Here is a 24948-nt window from a genome sequence, read left to right as displayed (position 1 = left end):
AAAAAAAAAAAAAAAAAACACGTCTCATTGTGTGCTCAAACTGGGGCAATGTGGAGCCTGCCGAGGCCACGGTCCTGCAGGTTGATTTGGTTTCCATGGTAACTAGTGACGGTCATAGGCAGTGGCAGCAGTGGGGACGGAGCCTCTGGTTGCAGCACTATAATAATAAGGGGAACCTGAAAGTTAACAGAAGAAACGACAAATAGCATCTTTACCTTCAAATGTACAATTTCATAACAGTCTCCTGTACTACTGTAATACCAAAACTTGCTTTGGTTTCAGTACAAAACTGCATGTACTGTACTGTTTTTAACAGACTGACAACAGTGACTGCCAAATAACCTGCCACGGGGCCAAAGAAAGTTTTGAGTTGCATGAATTTGATGAGGAAGCTGAGAAACACTATTGATCTATGTAGCTGTATCATGATTTTCCAGTGTTTTCTGCATGTAAAACTATAATTATTCTCTATAATAATGTATTTTTTCTTCATATTTCTGAGTGTCTATAAGGGATCCTGTCCATCCTGGTCACTCCCAACGAGAACCTCAGCATCCAGTAATAGAAAACAAGCTTATTTTTATTTTTTTGTAATGTCCCTCCTTCCTGATCCTATCCATCCTGGTCACTCCCAATGAGAACCTCAGCGTCCAGTAATAGAAAACAAGCTTATTTTTTATTTTTTTGTTAGAGTAAATTTTTGGGAAATGCATTAGCAAAGACTGAAAAATTGCTAAAAATTTCAGTTAGCATACACGCCGAATAGCTTTTTCTGGGGTTTACGTCAAATATTTATGCCAAAATTTTTGCTTCAATGTGCACACATTTTCCTTCTTTTTGTGTTGGACATGTCCAAAACCATCTCAGTCCGGCCTAAAGGACTTTATCTCCAAGGCCTCTAACATGATGCACTGATGTACTGATCCTATCCATTCTATCTTCATATTTCTGGGTGTCTGGAAGGGATCCTATCCATCCTGGTCACTCCCGATGAGAACCTCAGCATCCAGTAATAGAAAACAAGCTTATTTTTATTTTTTTGTTAGATTTTGGAACAAATTAATTACCCAAGGTTCCACTCTATATTTAAATAAAATGTATACAATTATTTTTTCACGTTTTGAACTATTCATCTAATTATTATTTTAAGTATTTTGAATGAATAAATGTCACTGTAGACACCTAATAATCAGTATTGCGGTCATTATCCATCTATAAATTTTCTATATTGCTTATCCTCACTAGGGTATGATGGAGCCTATCCCAGTGGAGTACACCCTGGACTGGTCGCCAGCCAATTGCAGTGCTGTCATTATGATATTATATCATATTTTATCTGGTATTATATATATGATATGATATAATATGCATTACATGACATTACAATACATTTGTGTAGTTTTTTTGTTGTGTTAACTAGTTAATTAGGAGACTATTAGAGTATGTTTGATTTGTAATTGGTTTGATCTTACGGTAAAGTTCAATAGTAACATGTCGGCCATCTTTGTGGAATGTGTCTACTCGTGTCTCGTTAGCATCGAGGTTCGTTTTATCAGCGTCCCAGCGTGTGTTTTGTCCAATCTAGCGACAGAAGATGAGCTGTAGACGTGACCAAGCTAGCATCGTTAGCATCGGCACTCACTTAGTAACGCTGGGTTGCTGAATCGCCACGCTTCGTTGTAGGTGGTGTACTGCGGATGACTGTAGGGGTTCCCCGAAAACTCGCTCCCTGTAAAAGAAAAAAAAACAGCAAATCAATATTATTATCAATATTTCAATACCTTAAACATGATATAATCATACGCGGCTTCCCCTTTCTGCATGGCGTCATTTCTCATGGTGCTAACATCCAAGATGGGGTGGGGGGGTTGGGGGGGTGGAGCAATAGTCATGGCCATGTGACCGTTCTGGCAAGTAATTTATTTCTTTTTCATTTCATTGAAGTTATGCAACAGTGAACAATACAGGAGGTGACGGTGCGCCCGCCTTTCCGCATCCCATTTACGGATATCTCGCCATTCTTCTTCCCCCGTTTTTAATTCCGAGCTGCCGTAATAAACAGCCGGTGTTAATAAACGGTTTCATGCATGCATTTCAGATCGGCCCGCAGTAAATCCGGCAGCCTTTCCCTGAGAGACGGCGTCTGCGCCGAGCTTTTCCCGTCGTTTGCAGCGACGGGATTTCATTGGAAAAGAGAAGTCGCGGCGCGACGGTGTCGGCGTGCGCCGCCGTTGGTTCAACACCTTTCTTTCCTTTACGAGACAATAAAGGCTGTAATTTATATGAAGCTGGTGAGGAATGGCCGGGCTTTAACCGTGTTTGGCGCCCGCCACTAAATCTTATTCCTTGTGTGCCGGGTGAACGGGCCGGAACGCCGCACGACAACTGGAAGCATCCTTTTAGCTTTCAGCCTTAATGGGCCTTTTCCAGAACTGGTTTTCGACAGATCTCGGATTTGGTCAAATTGACCTTTTTTTTTTTTTAAACGTTTATTTTTTAATTTTAATTTTTATTTATATTCGGGATGTCAAATACGATGTAACGGCGGTAACAAAAATACTTCATGAAGCATTTCATGAATCCTTTCTGTTAATACATATGCATATTTCAGGCATAGTTGCAAATGGTAATTAATTGCGATTAATTAAATTACGATTTGTGATTAATCTGATTAATCGAGAAAACATCTAATTTATAAATGTATTCAATTGAGCACAGACTTCCGCGGAGTGCGAAAAATAAGGCTCCTAGCTTAGCGGCTAGCTTAAAAGATATACAAATAATAAATGGAGCAAGATAGTCGAGTCATGTGTTTGGTTGTTAAGTCATGTGATACTTTGTCGGGTGGGCATTTGGTTTAAAATGTAGTTGACAATATTCCACTCCCGTCTTCTGTAGCGGTAGCGGTATTGCGTAATACTAGGGATGCGATCGATTGGCCACCAATCGATATCAGGACAGTATCGATCCGTATCGACCGATACTTGCTTTAAAACGCATATTCCTTCCCCGATCAGCTCCGCACCCTTTGAAAAGGATCGGTATCGGCAGCATCAAATCCCGATGGGATCATCCCTACAAGAGTTGATGCAGTTTTTCCATAGGAAATCGTAATTGTTGTCACTCACCAGGAACCATTCCAGCGAGCGTGGAAGTTGGGTAGCTGCCCTGGCCTGTCGGGGGAACGTGAGGGGGGTACCCGGGTAAGGTTGTGTTGGCCATATCTCGACCTGAGCAAAACAACACAAACGACAAACAAGGTCAGGGTTCAAGTTCAAGCAGTGTTAGCTAAATGACTGCTAACTAAGGCGTTTGTTATAGGTATCCAAAACAGGCAGTTTTCCATGTTTTTCCAGTTCAATGGAGAACATTGAAATTTTGCAAAGTCAGCAACCAAAAGAAAGTTTGACCATAAAGTCAAAATGCGTAGAGAAGTAAGAATACTAATCAGTTTAAATGTGTTTTTGTTTTCTAAAGCGTCTTCTTAGACAAACGGGAGGCCATATTGGCCCGGAGTTGACAAAAAGAATTGGTGTGCCACAAGTGGCGCCTTGCGGTCCACCAGGCATTGACGCCATTCTGTGCGAGTAAGTTACTGGTTTACTGTTGTGATCCAAATACTTTCATTTACATTTCACTAACTCGGGACCAGACATGAGTAGCCAATAGCAGATCAATGTTGGCTGAGGTAGTGATCCAGAGTTTGACCAGGGAGTCGATGCAACGCTCGTCGCTTAACCCCTCGTATTGGAACTTTGATCCCTGTTGCAGCCTTGAAGAGAGTCAATCCTTCTTTTGACTTCTTTTCTAAACACGTTTTGGTGCATCGTTGGTATTCGTCAGGAAGGACATCCGGAATATAAAGTGCTCAAGCCAAAATCAGTATGCGACTCTGAAATCAGGAAACACGGTTTGACCCAGCGAGAAAAGATCGTAACGCAAATTGTACCATTACGATCACCTGTAATAAGGTGAGCAACGTCTTGCTTTACGAGATCAGGGGATCGAGTTTTACCAACAGCAAAACAATCCCTACAAGTTTGAGGAGGACAACAACAGCGGCAGAACTTCATCTTCATTTGGCACCGGCGCAAGGCCATTAGTGACTGCCTCTTTAGCTCAAAACAGGACGCAGCGTAGCGTGACGGGGACACCTTCATGTTTGCCGCAACAACCGCAAATCTTTGACCTCCATCTTTGAGGCGTTTGCGAGTCCAATAAAAAAAAAAAAAACATCCTAATTAATTGCAAGGGAGTAAAGAATGTTTGGTGAGCCAAATTGCTTAAATCCCCAAACACGGGCTGAAAGTCAGTCATTATCAAACGTGCGCTCAAAGGTTAGTTTGCTTTTGAGAGGACAGACTCGTAATTCATCCTGGTTGCTGAGGCTAGACGTATGCTGGCTTGTCAAAACCACACCCAAACTACAGGAGGCGCTATATAACCCCGGGTTGGAGGGTCTTTCCAAACAATAAACAAAGAAAGTCACTTCTGGAAAAGACCCAGACCGACATTGAACCCTTGTGTCCATCTGATTCGTCAAATTCAATTTCAGTGGCGGCCCCTGGAGGTAGAGTCTAGTCTATAACATCACCAGATGCCCTGTTTTCATTAAACGTCTGTCTACAAAAAAATTTAAGGCAGTTTGGAAGTTAGTAACATGAAATTCCAAAATACATACTGAACATGCAAATATTTGTCTAAGGGAAATTAAATGGAGAACACTGACATTTTGCAAAGTCAGTAACCAAAATAATAGTTTGACCATAAAGTCAAAAGAGTCTGCTAGTTATGCGTATTTATTAGTTTTTTCTTCTTCTTCAGTGATTTCTTTTTCAATTACACTAGTCTTTGAGGCGGTCCATGAGTTTGAGACCCTTGTTTTACGGTTTTTCTTGTGCCAGACTTTGTGCCGACTCTATGCTCTTTTTCAAACTGTTTCCAAACTGGAAACAAAGAAATTTAAGTTTGGAAGTTGATAAAATTAAATTCCTAAATACATACAGAACATGCAAATATTTGTCTAAGGGAAGTTAAGTGGAGAACATTGAAATTTTGCAAAGTCAGTAACCAAAAGAGTAGTTTGACCATAAAGTCAAAAGAGTCAGCTGGAGGCGGTCCATGAGTTTGAAACCCCTTTTTTACGTTTTTTTGTGCCAGACTTTGGGCCGACTCTATGCTCTTTTCCCAACTGTTTCCGAACCGGAAACAAAGAAATTTAAGGCAGAGTTTGGAAGTTGATAAAATTAAATTCCTAAATACTACATACTGAACATGCAAATATTTGTCTAAGGGAAGTTAAATGGAGAACATTGAAATTTTGCAAAGTCAGTAACCAAAAGAATAGTTTGACCATAAAGTCAAAAGAGTCTGCTAGTTATGCGTATTTATTCATTTTTTCTTCTTCTTCAGTTTTTTTTCAGGCGGTCCATGAGTTTCAGACCTTTTTTCTTCTGTCAGACTTTGTGCCGACTCCATGCTCTTTTCCCAAACCGTTTCCAAACTGGAACTGCAGTGCGGGTCAGATACAGACCCCAGACTTTGAACACGTATGTTGTTAGGCGAATGTTGCACAGCGGCGAGCCAAGTGTCATTGACATGTGCTTTAAAGGCCTTTGGGGACCTCCATTAGTCGGCCCAGTAGGGAACACACACACACACACACACACACACACACGCCCTCGGGTTGTCAGTATGCAGAGTGGAGATGTGGCACGCTCCCATTGAAGCACCAGAAGAAAACACCTCAATACAGCGAGTGGACAACAATCGTCCCTATCGAGACCATCTCTTCATTAACTCCTCGGAAAATACACAAAAAGTTCAGAGTTCGGTCTCTTAACACACACACACACACACACACACACACACACACACACACATGGAAGTCTATTTGAATCTTAAGCAGTCTGAATGGGCCGGAAAAAAAAAGAAGACGGAGCACCTCTGATGAGATCCATCTCTCTTGCGGGGAGGGGGGGATTCATCAAAGAAATGACTTCCCATATCAACAATAGAAATTACCTGACAATATGCAATTGTCCTAGCCACATATTCATGGAGCCTTATGGGCCAAGAGGGACTATTTAGAAGGTAATTCACATTAATGTGGAGGAGAGGAGCGCAAGAGAGAGGAAGGCGTCTTGCCTCTGAATTTCGATGATGCGCACAATGCCCTTAAATCCTTTCTGCTTGGGCCCTGCTGCTTTTCAGCCTCTAATAGGATAAGCAGAGGACACAAAAGATTTCTATCTGTGCTGCCGCAATCCCGATCTCTGGCCATGACTTCATGAATCAAGTCTAATAGATTATGCTAATTCTGGGGCATAAAATCAACGTGATCAATGATGAAAACGTTCTTCTGTGGGATAAAAAAAAAAGTTGTTTTCTCCTCTCGTTAAAGCATAATTAATTCAGAATTGGATCCTGGCCTAAATACTGCACATCAGTTGCTACTTTTTTTGTTTTGCCCTGCAAGACGTAGTTCTCTCTGGTTATATTAGCTATTAGCTTAGGGGTGTTTTTGTCATTACTTTGACCTCTAAATCCTAGGTTCCCGAATCGGGGGTATGCACACACCAATTGTAATTGGGGGTAGACCTAACACTCACAATTACAATTATTACACCTCAATTTTGTCCCTGAACACATCAGCCACATTCAAAACAATACAATCCACGTTGACTACCTATCAAGACTTTTTGTTTCTACTGTCATTTTATATTTTCTGTAACAGTTTTGGTGGTTATCATGTAGGCCTCACAGCAAGGAGACCCATGTTCGATTCCACACTCGGCTATCTCTGTGTGGAGTTTGCATGTTTTCCCCGTGCATGTGTGGGTTTTCTCCGGGTACTCTGGTTTCCTCCCACATTCCAAAAACATGCTAGGTTAATTGGTCACTCCAAATTGTCCATAGGTATGAATGTGAGTGTGAATGGTTGTTTGTCTATATGTGCCCTGGGATTGGCTGGCCACCAGTCCAGAGTGTACCCCACCCGAAGATAGCTGGGATAGGCTCCAGCACCCCCGCAACTCTACTGAGGAAAGCGGTATAGAAAATAAATGGATTGATGGAGTTTCCCATTGAAAACGAACGGACAATTTATTTTGGTGCCCCCTATTGGTGGGAAATAATTTTTTGACATTTTCCATTATTGTAACATTTTGCTGAGTCTCCAGCACAGTTGTCAAAACTTTCAAATTCCACCATTTTTATCAATATATACCGTGATTTTTTTTAATTTACATTTTAAATGACTGTATGGCTGGTTGCTGGTTCGATCCTCAGACAGTATTTCAGTATTCTACTTTATTGCTTAGCAACTGTTTTTATTGGCCCCAGAAACAAGATGATGCTATAACCGTAATGCCAACATAACAATGAGTAAAGCCCCCTAAAGGGGGCGGGAGGGAAGTAGATACTGGAATGTTCCAGAATGGTCGTCAGTAGAGCTAAAGCTACAAGGCGGAATGTTTGTACCGGGAGATTCATGCTTAATTCATTGAAGTCGTGCATTTTTAATGCAATGCTTGATCCACAGCTCATCCAAATTTTTCGGTTCTTTAGTCCAAGTCCTAGCCTTATAGTGTGAACGGAAAACCGTTGAATAGTTTTTGCGGAACAAGGATCCCAACAGGTAATAAAAGTGAGGCAATTTAAAGCTTAATAGCAACAAAACAACAATATTTCAATAAGCTGGGCGATCATTAAGTGTGACCGAGCAGGGGTGGGCTAGTGTGAGGGGGGCCGGGTGGGGGTGTTTTGTAGGGTGACATCGGAGGGTGAAGTAAATGATCACGGTGTTAGAGTGAGGCGGCGGAGGTGCCAGAGCGTATTTACCGAGGCACATTACTTGTGTTCCTGCAAACTGCCGACACCCCCCCCCCTCCACCCCCCACCCACACACACAAGTCCCCGCACCCCGCCCCCCCTCACCGCCCCCACCTATCCAGGTGACAAAGTGAACAAATCACAGAAGCAGCCAACCAACAGCCGCTGCCGCTCTGATGAATCTGATCCAGTGACACCCAAAGGACCTTGCCCGACCATGACTTAACAGTAACCCCCCCACAACCCCCCCAATTCCTGAGCTGCTTGCTCAGCGAAACAGTGCCGGGACGACAGATGCTCCAGCTTTCCTGGCTGTCCGAGACAGACAGATAGCTTCTAGTGAACGACAGGACATGAAATACTCCTGGACACTTGGCTTGTTGGTTGACTCGCTTTTAATGTTCAAAGTTGAGGGTGGGTGGGGGCCAAGATCTTACCTACAGGGTAGCTTTGCGACACGCTAGGGCTCAGGTCTGGGTTGGCGTTAGACGACAAACTGGGCTTGACTTCATCCAGGCTGGAATTGAGGCCAGGCAGCGAGTACTCGTTAGCCTGGGAAGCGGACAGTGGAGTGGTTAGAAAACCGCAACAAAACCACCAAGCCGGGCCCGGCGTGTGCGTTACGTGCTGCGGTATTCGTGCGGATGAGAGCACCGTGGGTGTGTGTGTGTCGCAGTTGAAGCATATCATGAATTTATTTGGGTATTGTCTGAGAAGAAGTGGGCTTTTCGGGGGGTTTGAATGTGATGCCAGGGCGTCAGCTGGCCCCTTTGTGCTGGATTTGCCTTCTAGAGCCGATCCGCTTTGTTGTGTGCACGCCATGTGGGCCCCATGTGAGGGTTACCATTGGCCTTTTCCCGCTGACACTTGAAGACTTCGATCTGTACGGCGCTCCCGACTTACACATTTTGTTACCTTTTTAATGTCCGAGTCATGCTAGCGAGGTTTAAAGGGGCAAGAAATGTTGATGTCTTTGCAGGATTTACGATGAAGAGCATTGTTTTGGTACAAAAAGTTTATTCTTGTTTTACGGTCCCGACCCGCTGTACTTGCAAGTGTGGGCGAAATTAGGGGATGCGGATTTTGGAGCATGCAGACACTATGTAGCACTTTTAGTGCAGGAGGAACTTTGGTTGTGTGCCGGGCTGCGTTGGGCTACGGATGACGTGTGACGCGCGAACCCTTTGCAACCACTTCCGACTCCGAGGTGGGTGCTTGTTGGTCTCGGCACTGCCCCAGTTCGGCCGTCCAATGAGCTTGCGTGGACCATGATGAGTGAAAAGAGGGCTACATCCGCGATTTAGAAGGCAGCGGATGCGGCTAGAGGGCCCCAGCAGAGGCAGGCATTCATTTTCTTTCAGGTTTTCAGTAAATAATGTAAGAAGACTAGAAATAAATGATTATGAAATACAAAATGTGAGTTGTGGATATCATCATTTTGTTTATGTTCTGGTAAAACAAGCATATTGGCTTTGTTTGGCTAAATAAAAAAATAAAAAAATATTTTAAAAAAATGTTTGAAAAATCATGAAAATTATTAATAAATTTTTTTGAATAATTTCTATATTGTATAATTATCACATATAAGAGTTTATTCATTTCCCACATTTCAATTAAGTATTTAATGTAATGTAATTATTTAGTCGTGATAGCAGATGTTAGCATGTTTGTATGCTTTTAATGAGATGAGACTTCCGGAGTGGGACACTGTTTGTTTCAGGGGAGTGTCTCAGCGGGCCCCGCTCCCCCCCATGGGATCGGGGCCCACGGAGGGTGGGGGGGGGGGTATGTAGACAGCTCTGACCCCACTCTTGTCTGCCTCTGTGGCCGATAAACTCTAATTGTCTGCTACAACTGTTCCCTGGCACCAGGTCGGATGTTTTGCTCTATTGGGGCGAGGCTTCAGACGCCCGGCAGACGTTTTCTCATGCAGATAAGAGGCGACGCGGTGAAAGGGATGACCACATGGCAAGCAGAAGTGTGGGAGGGCTGCGTCCATTGAGTTTTGCATCAGCAGAATGACTTTTTAATGCGTCACTACGGCGACGCAGACACTTGGCAAATGGGGACACATTTTGCACAGGAAGAGAAATGGGGGTGGGCTGGGAGGGGGGTGTGTGTGTATCGAGTGAGGCCCCCGCTAAAAGAGAAGGTGGCCTGATTAATATTGCATTAAATTAAAACTGATTTTTCACCCCCCTTTTTTTAAAACTCAACCCCCCCCCTCCCAATCCCTTTGCCTTTTAATACTCTCCCTGACGCTCTTTGTGATTGCAAGTCATTTCCAATTGGTTTTGGTATTGATCTTGCAGTAGAAATCAGTTTTGTAATTAGGTGCAAATTAGGCCCTCTTCTGGAGGTGAGGCCTGTCCCACTGATTTATCACCTGCCTAATTCCGCCTGATTGCAGAGAGATTAAAATTAACTCAATTAGGCCACTTGCTTTTGCTTTTTATGGCTCCGACTTGTAGTTTGCTGAAAGAAATTAATCGTCTCTTGTTGTTTAATAGTATAATGAATGTAAATAAAAGTTATCCATTGTAATAAAACCGCAGCTTCTAATAAGCGCCGTCAGGGGTGGGTATGTGGGGGGGGGGGCTCATTTTTGAAAGATGGAGGGTGGTTGTATATCTTAAAGACACCCATAATTGTATGCTAATTGTTTCATTCCGTGTTCAAGTTGAATTGCTATACGGCGGATCCCCGCACATTCGGTATTCACTATCGTGTAAATTCACACATTTTTGCTGCTTCACTGATAATGTTTTTTCTTCAAGCGTTGAGATTTTCCAGTGTTTGGCGTTCCTTGAATACACCATAGTTGTCATTACACTATGTGATAATACGGGGGGAAAGTGTTGCCATTTGAAGTTGTGTGCTTTGACTGTCTATAACCCGACTCCATGTGTTCATCAATGGTCTTACATTATCGATCATTAGTTGGGGGTGGGGGGTAGTTCTATATTTGTATACTAATTGTGTTTAATAAGTGTGTGAGGCATACTTGGGACTTAAAGCAGGGCTGTGCGGCTGAATCGAATAAGTGCAAATATCACTTTTATTGCAAATGTTGATCCTAAATCTGAGAAGAACGGCAATATCAAGTCAGCAGGAGGGTTTCTTGGGGGGGGGGGTCAAAAGTGGACATTTTCAGTGGACTTTTTCACTTATGCATGGATTTTCGCGGTTATATACTCCATGACAAAATGAAAACATGCTAAATAAAAAGGCTAAAAATTAATAAAAAAATTAAAAATTTGTTGTAAAAAAATTTAAAAAAAATTGTATTCTTTATTGCTATAAAAATAACAATTTTAAATTATGTGCACATTTTTTTTTAGAGTTGAGTCACAATCCAGAGGTGCGTAAAATGGCGCTAAAGGCGCAAAAATTGACCATAACAATTCGTAAAAAAGTCAAGAAACTTGTCACCCGCCTCTCGCCCGAAGACAGCTGGGGTAGGCTCCAGCGCCCCCGCAACCCTCGTGAGGATAAGCCGTAGAAAAAGAATGAATTAATTAAAAAAAAATAGGATCCTTGTGTCTTCTCATGCTGTCATACTTAAACTTTATTCATGTCAAATTAAAAAATAGACAAATAAAATGCTACTAAATTCCTCCATGTCGCACAAAGCTGTCATACGACGCTAAAAGGCATCTGTTGATTTATTTCACGCGGCCGTACTGTTATTCTCCATTATAAGGGATGCAAGGAATGTGTTTTTCCCGTCGCAAAATCAATAACGCGTGGGAGTTTTCCCCGTGATCCCTCCTGCTTTTTCCCCCTGGCCTGCCGTCTCAGCCAGCTTTAATTAGCCTCTGGATAAGGAGTGTTTTTACGTGTGTGTGTTTTCTGAAAAACAAAGAGAAGAGACTAAGAACACTACTGACCTGTTCTGGTTTGATGTGCTCCGACGCAGGGAAGACGTCCGGGTAGGAGGGGCGTTCAAAGACCCGGTCCAGCGCTTCCAGCTGCTGCTGTGTGAAGGCGTCGGCCCTCAGGTGTTTGCGTAAACTCTCCACACTACCCTGAGAATCACTGTTTGGGCCAGAACCATCTGAACCATCTACGAGAGGAAAGAGCGACCCCGGTAATTTACACAACTCCAAATCCCAATATTCCTTCTGTCTTTGAAGGCATCCCCCGCCTTTCCAAATCTGTCATTCTAAATTTGCGGCAGATTATGTTCTCCCCTCGGTGAGCTGGAGTGTGTGTGGGGGGGGGGGGGGTGATGTATGATATGCAAGGCATATTGATTGTCTGATCTGGCGGCAAGAGGGAGCTCAAATGGACTTGAAATGAACATCCTGCCTCAACTCATTGTGCGTATAATACTCTACTTAATCCCGCCGCTTTTCTTCCCCCCCCTCTCGCCGAATTCAATTGATCAATCATGTCGGCACTCTAGTGCCTTTTGGGAGTGTTATTGCTCTTCCATTATGTTGCCATACCGCTTTTTTCCCAAGCAGAATATGTAGTAGACACGTGGAAGTGACACAGTGTGCAGTGTTCTTCAGTGTCGCTGGTAGTTAGCATCTTGGACTGGATATGCTAACTAGCCAGCTAGCAGCGTAATTGTAAACTATTGATTGTCACGGTTTGGAAATACTTTGTTATGAATAGGGCTGTGAAATGATTAATATTGGTAATCAGATTAATGACGGCTTTCAATTAATCATGATTAATCACCGCACCACACTATGTCTGAAATATGCTACTAGGGCAGCATTATGTATGTACGTATATTTGTATTTATTAACTTAAAAAATTTAAATAAAGTTAATCAAGGCTGAATCGAATAAGTACAACTATGACTTTTATTGCAAATGTTGATCCTAAATCTCACAAGAAAGGCAATATCAAGTCATTGTGTCAAAAGTGGACATTTTTATGACTTTGTCACTTATGCGTGGATTTTCGCGGGTATATACGCCATGATGAAAAGAAAACGTAAAAAAAAGAGAAAAATGAAAAATGAAACATAAACACATGCACAGCAACATAACATCTCAGCGATGGGCTGTACACTAAACACACTAAACAATATCATGTATTAGTGGCAATGCTAATGAGGCTAACTTAGCTCAGGAATTAACACAACACAATACAACAAAAGAGAATGGGCGCTACTAAAACTATTTTTTAAAAATACGCTTTTGAAACTGACATTTTTCTTCATGCTAACAAAGGCAAAAGGGCCACTTAAGTAATTTAAGTTAAGCCAATTTAATTTCCCGTTTTACGTGTTCTTTACTCTTTACTCTTGTAATGAGAAGGGGAAAAAGACTCGCAAATTAGTATCAGATTTAGAACAAATCAGACAGAATAGAATCGTAGCTTCCGTGCCCCCCCCCCGCAACAGTTTCTCTCCTCCAGTCTCCTGATCAATATCTCCGTTCCCCTTAAGTAGTCTCAGATGATGCAAGATAACTTTCTCCGGTATTCCCTGATGATGGTTATGTGGCGTCAACAGGTGACAACGTGTTCCTCACAAACAGTACATCCTTCCCCGGATTGTCACAAGTCCGGACTTGGACTTTGTGTGTGTGTGTGAGACCGTATCGACAGAACGTAGATGTTGTCATTGACAGTCCTAGAGTCCTAGATGTCTCATCGGTTAGCTTACACTATTCCTGCATGAACAGAGTCATTCATTATTTGTGATCAATAACCGCCCACGTGCTTGCTGTTGGCCAACGTGGGAGGCACACCCACGAAAGGCGACGTCTGCCTTCCCATGTGCTGCCCATTCCCAAGTGATGCATCGATTCTGTACCGTCAGGATTTTTGGGAGAACATCTTTATCCGTGGAAATCCGCCTCAGGTTTCCAAATTGGTGATCACCTTATTGACTGGAACTTTGAGATGCAAATTACCTTAAGCCCCGCCCTCGAACATTCTGGGGATCTTTTTTTGGTGCAAGCACAATGGCGAAAGCGTACTGAACAAAGGTTTTTCCAGTCGCAGACAAAAACTTGATGGTATTTTGATGCGTGACTGCTGGTCAAAGGTCTGATGTGTTTTTCCTCGGTATACTGGATCTAAACCTCACAAGTTTGGATTCAAGTCTTGGATTGCCATACCTTATGTACTTGGGAAAAGACCCCAGCCTTGCCGTGGAACAAGTTGCTGGGAATGCTGTCACAAGGCTTACTGGGACCCTTTTTTGGACAGGGGTAGGACTGTTACTAAGGACAAGTTTTTCACTTCATTGTCTCTGGCTAACAGGCTAATACAACTAACTCCACTTGGCATAATCAATGACATTTGTCGGATTTTTTTAATCGCAATTTTCCACCCGGGCGCACACAGTATAAGAAAGTAGCTTTCAGAAAGCCAAACATCATCTTGGACTCCAACCATTTGTAGATGGAGATGCCCTGTAGAGTCTTTACCAGGGTTTCTCAACGTAAAACAACAAAATGACAAATGCATGGTTGGTCAAGGCAACCTGCATCTCAAAGGTCGCTGCTGATGTGCAGTCAATTTTCGAAATCTGTAGCCGTCCTAGTATTGAGGTACATGATGGTTCTCCTTCAAACTACTAGTGGAGTCTTACCCGTTAAGAACTGGAAAATATCTGAGGACTTATTGTTACTACAAGAAGTTGTGGCTATGTTAGCTTTATTGATTTCGACAACTCTCCAGTAATGAGGGAGCCGCCCCCCTCCAGATAAGATAACCCACCCCCACCGAGAAGACGCCTCTCTGCGGGTTCGCCACCCGAAGGTCACAACCCCTAGTAGGGCACTCAAGCCAACCGGGTCCCCTGTGAGTGCCCGTCAAAATAAAAGCAAGCAAATACAAAGTGAGTGCAAGAGTAGCTTCTTTCCCACACAATAAAAGCTTGTGGTTTTTTTTCCACACCATTAAATAAGCGGTGTGGGTCGTGACCCCCCCACCCCGGGGTGGATTGGTCTAATCCTTGTAGTCTACTTCCTTGTTTAAACAACATGCCAGCACAAATATGCTCGTCTTCCCTCATCACATTGTTGTGTTGTCATTTCCCGCCTCAACCTATGTTGGGGGGGGGGGGGTAATTGAATCATTCAACGATGTAAACACAAATGAAATACATCATCTGTGTGTTCCGCATTGACGGTTGTGTGCATTATTTATGCTGAGTGGATTAATTGCAAAGACAAGGAAACATGTTTTTCATGAACTGGAACGATTAAACTTCAATACTATTGATAATTCATACACAGACAAGCAGCGTAAACCTCAATACTATTGATAATTCATAGATAGACAAGTAGCGTAAACCTCAATACTATTGATAATTCATACACAGACAAGCAGCGTAAACCTCAATACTATTGATAATTCATAGATAGACAAGTAGCGAGTACATTTGTCATACACTCTTTATGGTACTTGGAATAATACCCCTACTTTGTACAGCCTGGAGTCGAGTCGGTTTTGTAGTACTCCATCATCATCTCATCCCAACCCAGCACCCTCATCATGGCGCTCACAGATGAGGAATAATGACTTGGTAGCTGCATCCCAAACATCGGAATCTCATCCATCCACACGGACACACAAATCCAACGAAGCCATCACGGCGGGTGGGATTGAGCGGTTTGTTGGCCAGCGTGTGACTTTGAAAGACTTTCAAAATACTACAACTTTATTCTGTTAGACTAAGTTCACGTCTTAGCGTTGCGCAACTCTGATTGTGCTATGTGAGTATGCGTGTCAATATTGATATTCTACTGTTAAATTCAAGTATTCAAACACACTTCTGATTGCATATGATGGATTTATTGTAGAGCGTCACCTGTTGGATTGGCATACACATGACACCCTATGGATGCATTGTTTTGAAGAGCCAGTGGACGTGAATGGCGTTTTTTTTTCTTTCCTTTGTGTTTTTGTAGTCTTTACAAGTAGGTGGGTCTTAGTGGGGTGTACACGGACATTAATACGCGCGGTAATAGCTTTTCTCTCAGCAGTGGAAGACATTCTAATACATGTCACCTCAGCACGACAGCTTGGACAGCCATGGTCACTGAGGACGCCATCTTTCCCCCGGCCTTACGACAATGGCTGCCAAGTGTAACATGCTACTTTTAATTTGCCGCAACACAATAGCAGATAATGGCTCTTATGACACCTGTGTCCCTGAAGCGCCTCTGGCCCGGTCCCAGTGTACATAACGCGTGTCACAGCGCATTATCCCGACACGGCTGCCGTAATTTGGGACCTTTCTTTAAGGGCACTGCTGACTTGGAAACTTGGCGGAGCGCCACAGGAACAAATATTCCGTACTTGCATGTGTTTTTTTTTTTTTTTTTTTAACGCTTCTGCCGTAATCATCCCGCGGCTTACCGAGTTAAATGAGGCTGCGCTGTGAGGAAATGTGGTGGTCCTGGTGTTTACTGACTAACTGGACCACAGCCTAGTGAGCGCAGCACAATATGTACTACTGGCAAACGAGGCCATGCAGAGACATTAGCTGACTGGGAGGGGGGGGGGGGCATTGTGTTTGCCTTTGTGCTATTTCTTTGTGAAACATCATCGTTGTCTTGAACACACAATCCAAGTCCAAACAGGGCAACAAAAATGACCCTACACGCTCGTATAAGGTCATATATGACACAACATGACATAATCTACCAGCATGAAAACAACCACAGTCTTGGGAGAGCCACAGAAAATTGCACAAAACGCAATAAATATACTTTTGGACTATTTCAAAAGTGACAAAATTACTACTTTATGTATCCATGACCATCGCTCACATATAATGCTGAAAACTACTCAAACACAATACATTTTTCCTTGAAATTGGCTAAAAACATTTTAGCACAATTAGTGCATTAGAGTATACAATCAATTTTCATTCATTCATTCATTTTCTACTGCAAAATGTTACAATAATGCAAAATAATAGGGAGGCACATGGGGCCACCAAAATAAATTGTCCATTCGTTTTCAATGGGAAAACTCCAGCAATACCGTTTATCCTCATTAAGGTCGCGGGTATGCCGGAGCCTATCCCAGCTGTCTTCGGGCGAGAGGTGGACTGGTGGCCAGCCAATCACAGGGCACATATAGACAAACAACCATTCACACTCACATTCATACCTATGGACAATTTGGAGTCGCTAATTAACCTAGCATGTTTTTTGGAGGAAAACACGGAGAAAACCCATGCATGCTTGGAGAGAACATGCAAACTCTGGAATTGAACTCGGGTCTTCTAGCTGTGAGCCTAAAATTGATTTTTTGGGGGTCAGGAAATACTACTTCATTTCAATGACAACAGTCTCATATTCACAGGTTTATTTTCATGCTAAATGTAACAATCTGGTGTCACCAGAACCCGCACATTGAAATCCACGCTTCCACCCAACTGCACATATCAGTTGGGTTCACGGCAACATGGTTGATATCAGTTAAATACGCATGGAGCTGGTGTTTCCAGCAGGATGACGATGGATAGCTACCAGGCGGATAGCCAGTTGAACTGGATATTTGGGGAACCCTTTACGATGGAAATGGAATAAAATACATATCAAACTGTAGCGCAATGTGGAAACAAAGCTTATAAGACACACACCTACTTTTAGAAATGGACTCCCCCACTAAACAGGCCATCTTCCTCCCCGTGCCCTTAATATCGCCGTGCCCTTCAGTAGCAATCTGCATAAAAATGTGCACCTTCAATCATTCCAGGTTGGGCATAGGGCGGGGGTGGCGGGGTGGGACATTACGCTTAATACGAGGAGTCCTCCGACGGCTCCAAATGAACCTCGGGAACACCAGACATTTGCATTATGCCCTCACCGCCGTATTGCTTCCCGCCAAAAGGCTTGATTATGTCATTTTGTTGTGCCCACGTCATGCTGGGTTTTATATCTCTGCCAGGAAATCTACCTCTGACAGGTCGTTAGTCATCTCTGCCTTACCCCCCACCACCCCCTCGCCCCCCCACACACACATAAAAACATCAATTTCTCCATGGTATCCCGCAAAACGCCAGAACAAAAACCAACCACGCTCCGATTAGATCTCATGCTGCAGAAATAAAGCTCACCTTCCTCCCATCATTTCAAAACAGCTCATCATCTCCTGGTGTATGTAGCAACATTAAGGAAGCCTGGTTCTTACACAACCAATAATCTATAAAAGCCTCAGGCCTCAGAGTTGCAGGAGAGGGAGAACCAAGAAGGGGGAGAGGAGAAAAAAAGAAACCCAGAGCTATAGCGGCTTTCTGGACTGACCCGGGTGGTCGGCTACATCATCTTGACATGTAATTATCTAAAGCCCTTTAATCACTTCCATAAAGATTAATTGCAGGAGACAACAGTGGAGGTCGTGCCTTCAAATCAAAAAAAGCCTCCTCGGTGGATTGACACAGCGCTGTAGCCAAGTTCAGGTGTTTTATTAAGGGTCGTCGCCTGGAACAGTGAGCGCCTTTTTTTTTTTTTTTTTAGAGCTCCAGAGTTGCAACTTCAGCACAGCGCATGAAGATTACAATCCGACGCGGTGCGGGAATCCATTTCTGTCCTTCAAATCTACATGAAGATAATTACTGACTCCAACGGAAGTTAACCTCTGGAAATGTTGAGGTAACAATCCCGTGTAAACGCATTCTTTTTTGGACATTAGCCACGTATTCATGGACACTAATATTCCAATTGCCTAAACGGAAAGAATTGAACCTTTGTATACACCTCATTCCCAAAGAAAAGTGCCAATCCGAATGAACATATCATCAGATTCAAAGGGAATGTGGAATATTCCTTTCCCCAATCCGATTGAGGTATCTTGTCAAACGGAAAGTTGTTCTTCTTCTGTTGTTTATTGGCGTTTGCATTACCGCCATCTGTGGAGCAGAATCTAAAACCTTCTATACTTTATTCACAAGTCCAGTTTTTATTAAAAAATTATTAAAAATATATATTTATATAAAAAATGTCCCAAGTTTAATGATAAAATATTAGCAAGATTGCATTTGATCTTTTCCTGTTTAAATTTATCCCGAGTGCGTTCTTTCAGCGCATGCTCAGATATGACGTAACGCTCCAGATGTTCTTCAGTTTTAAAAATGGAGGCCAGCAATCGGTACTGGACTCCTAAGCAAAGTTTGTTTTTGATCCAAACTAAATTTCAAGACTGGATGAACGAAAAACTGGCAACACGGAGTAGAAAAACTTGGTATCATGTGATGTTGATGTTTACGTTTTACTGGGCATGCCCCAATGACTATTCTGTTGGATTATAATGGCGCATGTAGACAGGAGATTGGAATATTCCTTTCCATGTATACCATTGTTTTCGGAAAAGCCATTCAGAAAGATTCCATTCGGAAAGAGGAAAAACTCCTCATGTAAACGTGGCTAGTGACTAGTCAGGGGAACAAAAGTGTAACCTTTAAGGACACCACCCCTTGTGAAAAGCTTGCCTCCCTAAGGATACAACAATGGAGTCCCTGAACACCACACTAAAGGACACCTAGCGCATCGGTTTTTAAAGACACGGGTACGCATCCAGGATCCAAAAGAAGAACCACCACAGTGATAAGATCATTTGACTTTTCTAACGGCACTCCGACGTGAAAACACATCTTACCTTCGTCTCTTTTCCTCTTTTCCCCGTTGGATCGTGGGATACCCAGAATGCCGTTAATGGAGTAGGATCCCGCGGGGTCGTTGGAGGTGCTGGTTACCGGCGGAGACACCGTGTTTGGCACTGAAAAGCCAAAGGAACAGAAAATGTAATGAAGACCTGCTGTGGGTCCATTTTGACTTCCCGCTGACGCAGAAGATGTGCACGGTAGTAGTTGATGATGATGATGATGATGATGATGTTCCGACTGTGGGATCCTACCTATGGTATGGCCTGCTGTCGACAGGGACGTCCCATCGGGCGACGGATGGAATGGCTGCTGCACTTTTGTTCGGATAATCCTGGAAAACAAAGTCAGAGAAGATGTCTGCAAGGTCACTATAGACCGGTTATATACCCTGCAACCACCAATGTGTGCCCCCCCCCCCCCCCCCCCCCCCCGCAAAGCACCAGCATCTCCCTTCCCCTTCCCTACGTGCCAATACGGATGAGTCCATATTGATCGGTAAAGTCTGGGATTAGGCCACGCGGGCAAAGAGATGCAAATAGAGAGCTATAAATTACATGTGACAGGAAAGCAATAGTTCCTTATTGCCCCCCCCCCCTAAAACCCCCCCACCCTTCGCATGAGCTCACGTTATATTTGTTCCGTCTGAGCGGCACCCGGGGAGAAGGAGAACTGTCGCCGTAATTTGTAAACTCTCCAAGTACTTATCAGTTCTTGTTCTACTTCAACTACTGCGTTCCTGCTAACACAGCCTTTCCTAAACGACGCCTGGGGAAAAAATACCCGAAATTCACATCATCCGACTGTAGCTGTCCATCTTCTTCTTATTGACGATGCAATTTCAAATGAATGAATGACCTGGCTTTGCTTGAAGAAATATTAAAATGACTATATTTATTGACTCAATATTATGCCCCCCCCCCCCTAAGAGTTTGTGTTACATTCTTGTCGGTGTCCCATCAAGTTGGACATTGTAGCTTTAATAATGCATGTAGGCCAAAGGTGTTTCACCGGAGCATCCCCTTTTGTCAACTATCATGGGGTCAGACTGTGTAGCCCCCCCCAGCCCCACAACCCCCCCAGCGTGACAACTCAAGTGGAAAAAGAGCCCAGCTCCTGTCTCAACTCAACTGGGTGGTTGGGAGGGTGGGATTGGGGGGGTTCTTTCATTCATTTTCTACCGCTTATCCTCACAAGGGTGCGGGTGGGGTGCTGGAGCCTATCCCAGCTGTCTTTGGACGAGAGGCGGGGTGAACTCCGGTATCCTAGCTGTCAGGCCAATGCGCGCTAACCACTCCTACACCGTGCAGCCCTTTTTAAAGCGCTAAAATTTAAAGCGCTAAATGCCCCATATTAAACGATACTGAATGGATACATCAAAAATAAATGCCCTCTCATGACCCCCCCCATCCTCATATAGCAATTGAAAGTCTCTCAAATATTAATATTTGCCTGATAACATTATAACTTCACAATTCAATTTCCCACATAAACAAAGCCAAATAGAATCCTTTAATTGGAATTGAAAATGAGAAGAAGAAAAAAAGAATGGGGGTTCAGGGGGGAGTCTTTTTTTTAATGCCATTAATGTACATTTTGGACTTATCTCACACACGTGTGTCTGGAGTCGCCTTTTTAAGCGAGCATGGAGCATGAAATGAATTTTCTACGCAGCCCTTTCTTATTTAAAAAGATGTCGCTCCTGTCCACAACCCCCCCCCCTTCCACCAACCCCCCATTAGCTCATTAAAATGTAATGCCTCTATGGAACAGTGCCTCTTAAGCAAAGTTCATGCATGGGCTTCTATGTCGCAGTTCAGGCACTGTTTAGATAAAAATGTGCATTAAAAGCAACTTGAACGCATCATAATCCACATTTATGAAGATTTGATCAATGTGTGAATTGACACAAAAACAACCAAAATATAGGCCATCATAGTATCAACTTAACACACATTTCTCCCATTTAAAATGATGCCTTGAATGCACCACCAGCGTTTTACTGCATGTTACGTTCATTTAAAATAATATTGTTTTTAAAGCTGTTTTTTTTCCTCTCTTTTAAAATCTTGCAGAGAAAGTCAGCCTGCAGTGGTCACCCACGCACCCACCAGACCTCCACAACCCCCCCACTGCACGCATTAGATGTGCTCAGGAAAATTGGCCTGCTTTATAGCGCCACGGGAAGTGGTCACCTATTATTGATCCATCCTCATCTGGACTCCACACGGACCCTGATTGTTGACGGACACATTGGACAACCTCCAAGGTGGGCGGAACCAGGTAGGTACAGCATATGTGCAGGACACTTCATTAGGTACACCTTGAACATGTGCTTTTTTTATTTAACAAAATGTTTTGGCTTATTAGAAATATTACAAACATCATAATGTCACGCCGTGCAACAGTAAACACAATATATGCATTTATTATAATACACGCATTAATTACTATTTTTATAAAAATACACCCCACGAATTGTGCATTTTGCGGGTTTATTTTGTAAAAACTGGCCTCCTACCTGTTAATGGACGAGACGCTGGGTACGGTGTCGTTGTCGCAGATGCCCTCAGCCAACAGCCTGTCGCGGATCTCCCACGCAAACATGGTGGGGTTTTGCCTCTTGTAGTCCGCTATTTTGTCCACCACCTTCGGCGTGGCCACTTTTGGCTTGGAGCCACCTATTACCCCCGGTTTGATGCTTCCGGTTTCGTAGTACCTAAAGAGGGAAAATACACGTGATTTTTTTTAATACAAAATGTGCTAAAATGATGCTTTGCTAGTTCTCCCGTTTAAAACTGTACAATCTAAACGTTTACTTTTACACCTTTTAAATTGAGAGTGGGTTGCACGTGAGCAGGGGCGTAGCTACTGTTGGAGGCACCCCAGGGCAAGGCACGTGCTGTGCCCAACTAACCTTTATCGTTGGTAACCTTTATCAAATGGTTTTCAAAATAAGGGTATAACATTGTGTTTAAATTGTGCTACGTTTACTGCTGCCACAAAAAATTGGAGCTGGTAAAAAAAAAACTTTCTCTGTAAATATCCCCTAAAAAAATAACAACAAATTTTTAGTCCACATTCATTGTACCTACAGTCAAATTTAGTACGTTCCCCCTTTCCCCACGCACGGAAGCCCACCTCTCCCCCACGCCAATGCATGCACCGGCCAGCCTTTACCTGCCCAGGATCTTGCTGACGCAGCCGTGACTGACGCGCAGCTGCCGGGAGATGTCGCACGGTCGAACCCCCTGGTGGGCCAGCTCCACGATGCGCTGCCTCACCACGTCCGGGAGGGGTCTGCCGTTAACGAACACCCCGCCGAGCTGGTTCACACCCCCGTGCCCTACGTGGGATACAACAGCAGCATATGCACACACAGCGGCCTAACATTACATAAAGCCATAAAGTGTGGACATGCACCACAATATATACACACACATATATATATATATATATATATATATATATATATCCATATTCAATTCATGCAGTTAATGAGGGAAGTGGATATGCAAAAATATAACACAGATTTACCCCTCATTTTGACATGACTTTAAAACTCATAATAGTAATATTTTAAAACAGTACCCCTCAAATGCAAAATACACACAAATTAAAAAATCCTTTAACTGGTAAATAATTTACCAAGCTTTAATAACTCCTATATCAGTACATTTTATTGCGCTGAAATGAATTAAAAAAAAACATTAATTCACTGCTAATTCATGCTATACGCTAAATAGACGTTATATTATATCTGCTGCTAATTTCACTTAACGGGTATTTTTTAAAGGAGACTCGTTCAAAAAAAAAAAAAGAATCATTAGCTACCTGCAGTTTTTTATGTACTTTTTATGCGTTAAAAGAGTACAAAATTCACTGAAAGGTTTGAATTACAGTGGCTGGAGTTACATTAATTAGAGACTCGTTTAAAAAAGAATCATTACAGACCATCGATGCCTGCAGTTTACAGTCTTTGTGGATGCATAATAGTTATTATTGAAAATAAACATAATTCACTAATAATTACAGACATATACTCCTCTTTATTTACCCGCAGTTGTTTTTAATAATACTCATAATAAGACTCAAAAATACATTTTTGAATCATTTGACTCACATCTTATTATTCGGGTTATTCACTCAAATTAAGCTAGCATGTTTGATTTATATTTGCTAGGTGTTTAAACGCCTCGACGTACACGAAATACTACTAGTATTAGAAAGAATTAACAATAATAATAGTGACGGGTAAGACGTTAAAGAGATAAATATGTATGGTTATTTGGAGGAAAGATATTTAAAGGTGACTTAATAGCCGTCATGTGTACGCCGGTGTTGTGCTACTTACGGTGCATGGCCGTGAAGGGGTCAGCCTTGCAGTGAATATCCATTGGATAGCAAAGGAAAGACAACAAATCAACGGAAGTCGCCGTGTCGTCTTCCTATCGGGGCTTGGAAATGTGAAGAAAAAAAAAAAAGAAGAAATAAAAAGGCAGATATCGGAGGGTCTTCCTTCGTTGTGCCTCCCCCCACCCCCCCGCAACACCACCACCACCACCACCACCTCCAAGCAGCAACTTTGCCTTCTTTTCCTCCGTTATTAAAAATACTAAATAAAAGTTGAGCAATGCGGACCCGGATTTTGGCTGGCAGGTGTGCTGCGTGCTGTCCCACCCCCCCAAATGACCCCCCCCAAAAAACGTTGGGTTCTTCCCGCTGTCAGCGCTTTCCGGCTCGAGTCAGTAGTCAGTATAGCTCCACAGAATCCGTATTGGGGGGGGGTGTGATGGCAGTGTTGGTCTGACTGCTGTGCTGCTGTACTGCGTGGATGTGTTCGTGGGGAGGTTTTGGACCGAGAATGAAGCCACTGCTGGTGTGAGTGGCTGTAAAAGCTGAAGGCATCCCCCCCCCACCCTACACACACACCCCACCATCCTCTTCTTTGCTGCACCCCCCCCCCCCCCATCCCACCCCACTTCATTCCCTCTCTCTTTTCCCCCGTGGTTGACTTGTCAGACAAAGGCAATAAATACACGTGCCAATGCAAAAACAAAACAAAAAGTCCACCTTATAGACAGGGAAGGGCCACAAATATACTATTAAATTATATTAAATATTATACTAAATATATTATATTAAATTATATTATTAAATATACTATTTTTTACGTATTTTTTATAAATCAAATACTATTTTTTTAATGAACATATAGTCTTGTATCCAAAAGTGTCTAAATATTGATACTTAAAGTGATATTTCTATTGATGAGAGTGTGTGATGGCTGGTTGCAGTGGTCCAAATTGTGTGGGGGGGCTGTGGGGGGGGGGGCACCGATGAAGGTGAAGAGATGGTGATGATATAATAATGATAATCACAGTCATGATGGTGCTGGTGGTGATGTACAAGGAGTAATACCACATTGCTTCTGCAGATGGCGCTGTTTGGGTTCATATCATGAACATATGACTTGCAGACCCCCCACCACTCCCACCCAAAAAGTCAAACTTGGATATGCAGGATTA

The 24948-nt window shown here is 43.0% G+C and overlaps 1 protein-coding gene and 1 long non-coding RNA gene across 5 annotated transcripts in view; one reads left to right on the top strand and one right to left on the bottom strand.

Moving 5' to 3' along the window:
• pax2b (paired box 2b) lies at window positions 1-24100 on the bottom strand. 4 transcript variants are annotated; one of them, XM_058061039.2, is made up of 10 exons: window positions 23775-24100; window positions 22601-22766; window positions 21942-22139; window positions 19675-19754; window positions 19417-19536; window positions 11724-11899; window positions 8271-8385; window positions 3129-3230; window positions 1643-1729; window positions 1-157 (listed from the first exon to the last, which is right to left on the bottom strand). In XM_058061039.2, exons 1-10 carry the CDS (start codon window positions 23815-23817, stop codon window positions 36-38), a joined length of 1209 nt encoding a protein of 402 aa, XP_057917022.1. In that variant the 5' UTR covers window positions 23818-24100; the 3' UTR covers window positions 1-35. The 4 variants fall into 4 exon arrangements, with proteins under 4 accessions (XP_057917022.1, XP_057917021.1, XP_057917023.2 ...); XM_058061038.2 differs by having other exon boundaries at window positions 22601-22778; window positions 23775-24099; XM_058061040.2 differs by having other exon boundaries at window positions 1-176; window positions 22601-22778; window positions 23775-24097.
• LOC144895252 (uncharacterized) overlaps window positions 11627-24948 on the top strand; it is a 72356-nt gene continuing 59034 nt past the window's right edge. The window contains exons 1-2 of the long non-coding RNA XR_013625747.1: window positions 11627-11923; window positions 21496-21703. This is a non-coding gene — a long non-coding RNA (uncharacterized LOC144895252). The remainder of the gene's footprint in view (window positions 11924-21495; window positions 21704-24948) is intronic.

The sequence above is a fragment of the Doryrhamphus excisus genome, unplaced genomic scaffold (assembly GCF_037039965.1).
Source record: "Doryrhamphus excisus strain RoL-2023G ecotype Guam unplaced genomic scaffold, RoL_Dexc_Guam_v1.1 HiC_scaffold_24, whole genome shotgun sequence".
Taxonomy (NCBI): Eukaryota; Metazoa; Chordata; class Actinopteri; order Syngnathiformes; family Syngnathidae; genus Doryrhamphus; species Doryrhamphus excisus.
Note: the sequence above shows the minus strand (reverse complement) of the source record. Positions and strands in the feature narration are given on the sequence as shown.

What these genes read in the sequence shown, in the direction of transcription:
- pax2b (XM_058061038.2), bottom strand. Translation starts at nt 23,817, where the DNA reads ATGGATATTCACTGCAAGGCTGACCCCTTCACGGCCATGCACC. An exon ending in AAAGAGGAAAAGAGACGAAG is followed by an intron (nt 11,900 to 19,416) that starts GTAAGATGTGTT and finishes TTCCTCTCGTAG; the next exon opens with ATGGTTCAGATGGTTCTGGC. An exon ending in CAGCAACCCAGCGTTACTAA is followed by an intron (nt 158 to 1,642) that starts GTGAGTGCCGAT and finishes TTATTATTATAG; the next exon opens with TGCTGCAACCAGAGGCTCCG.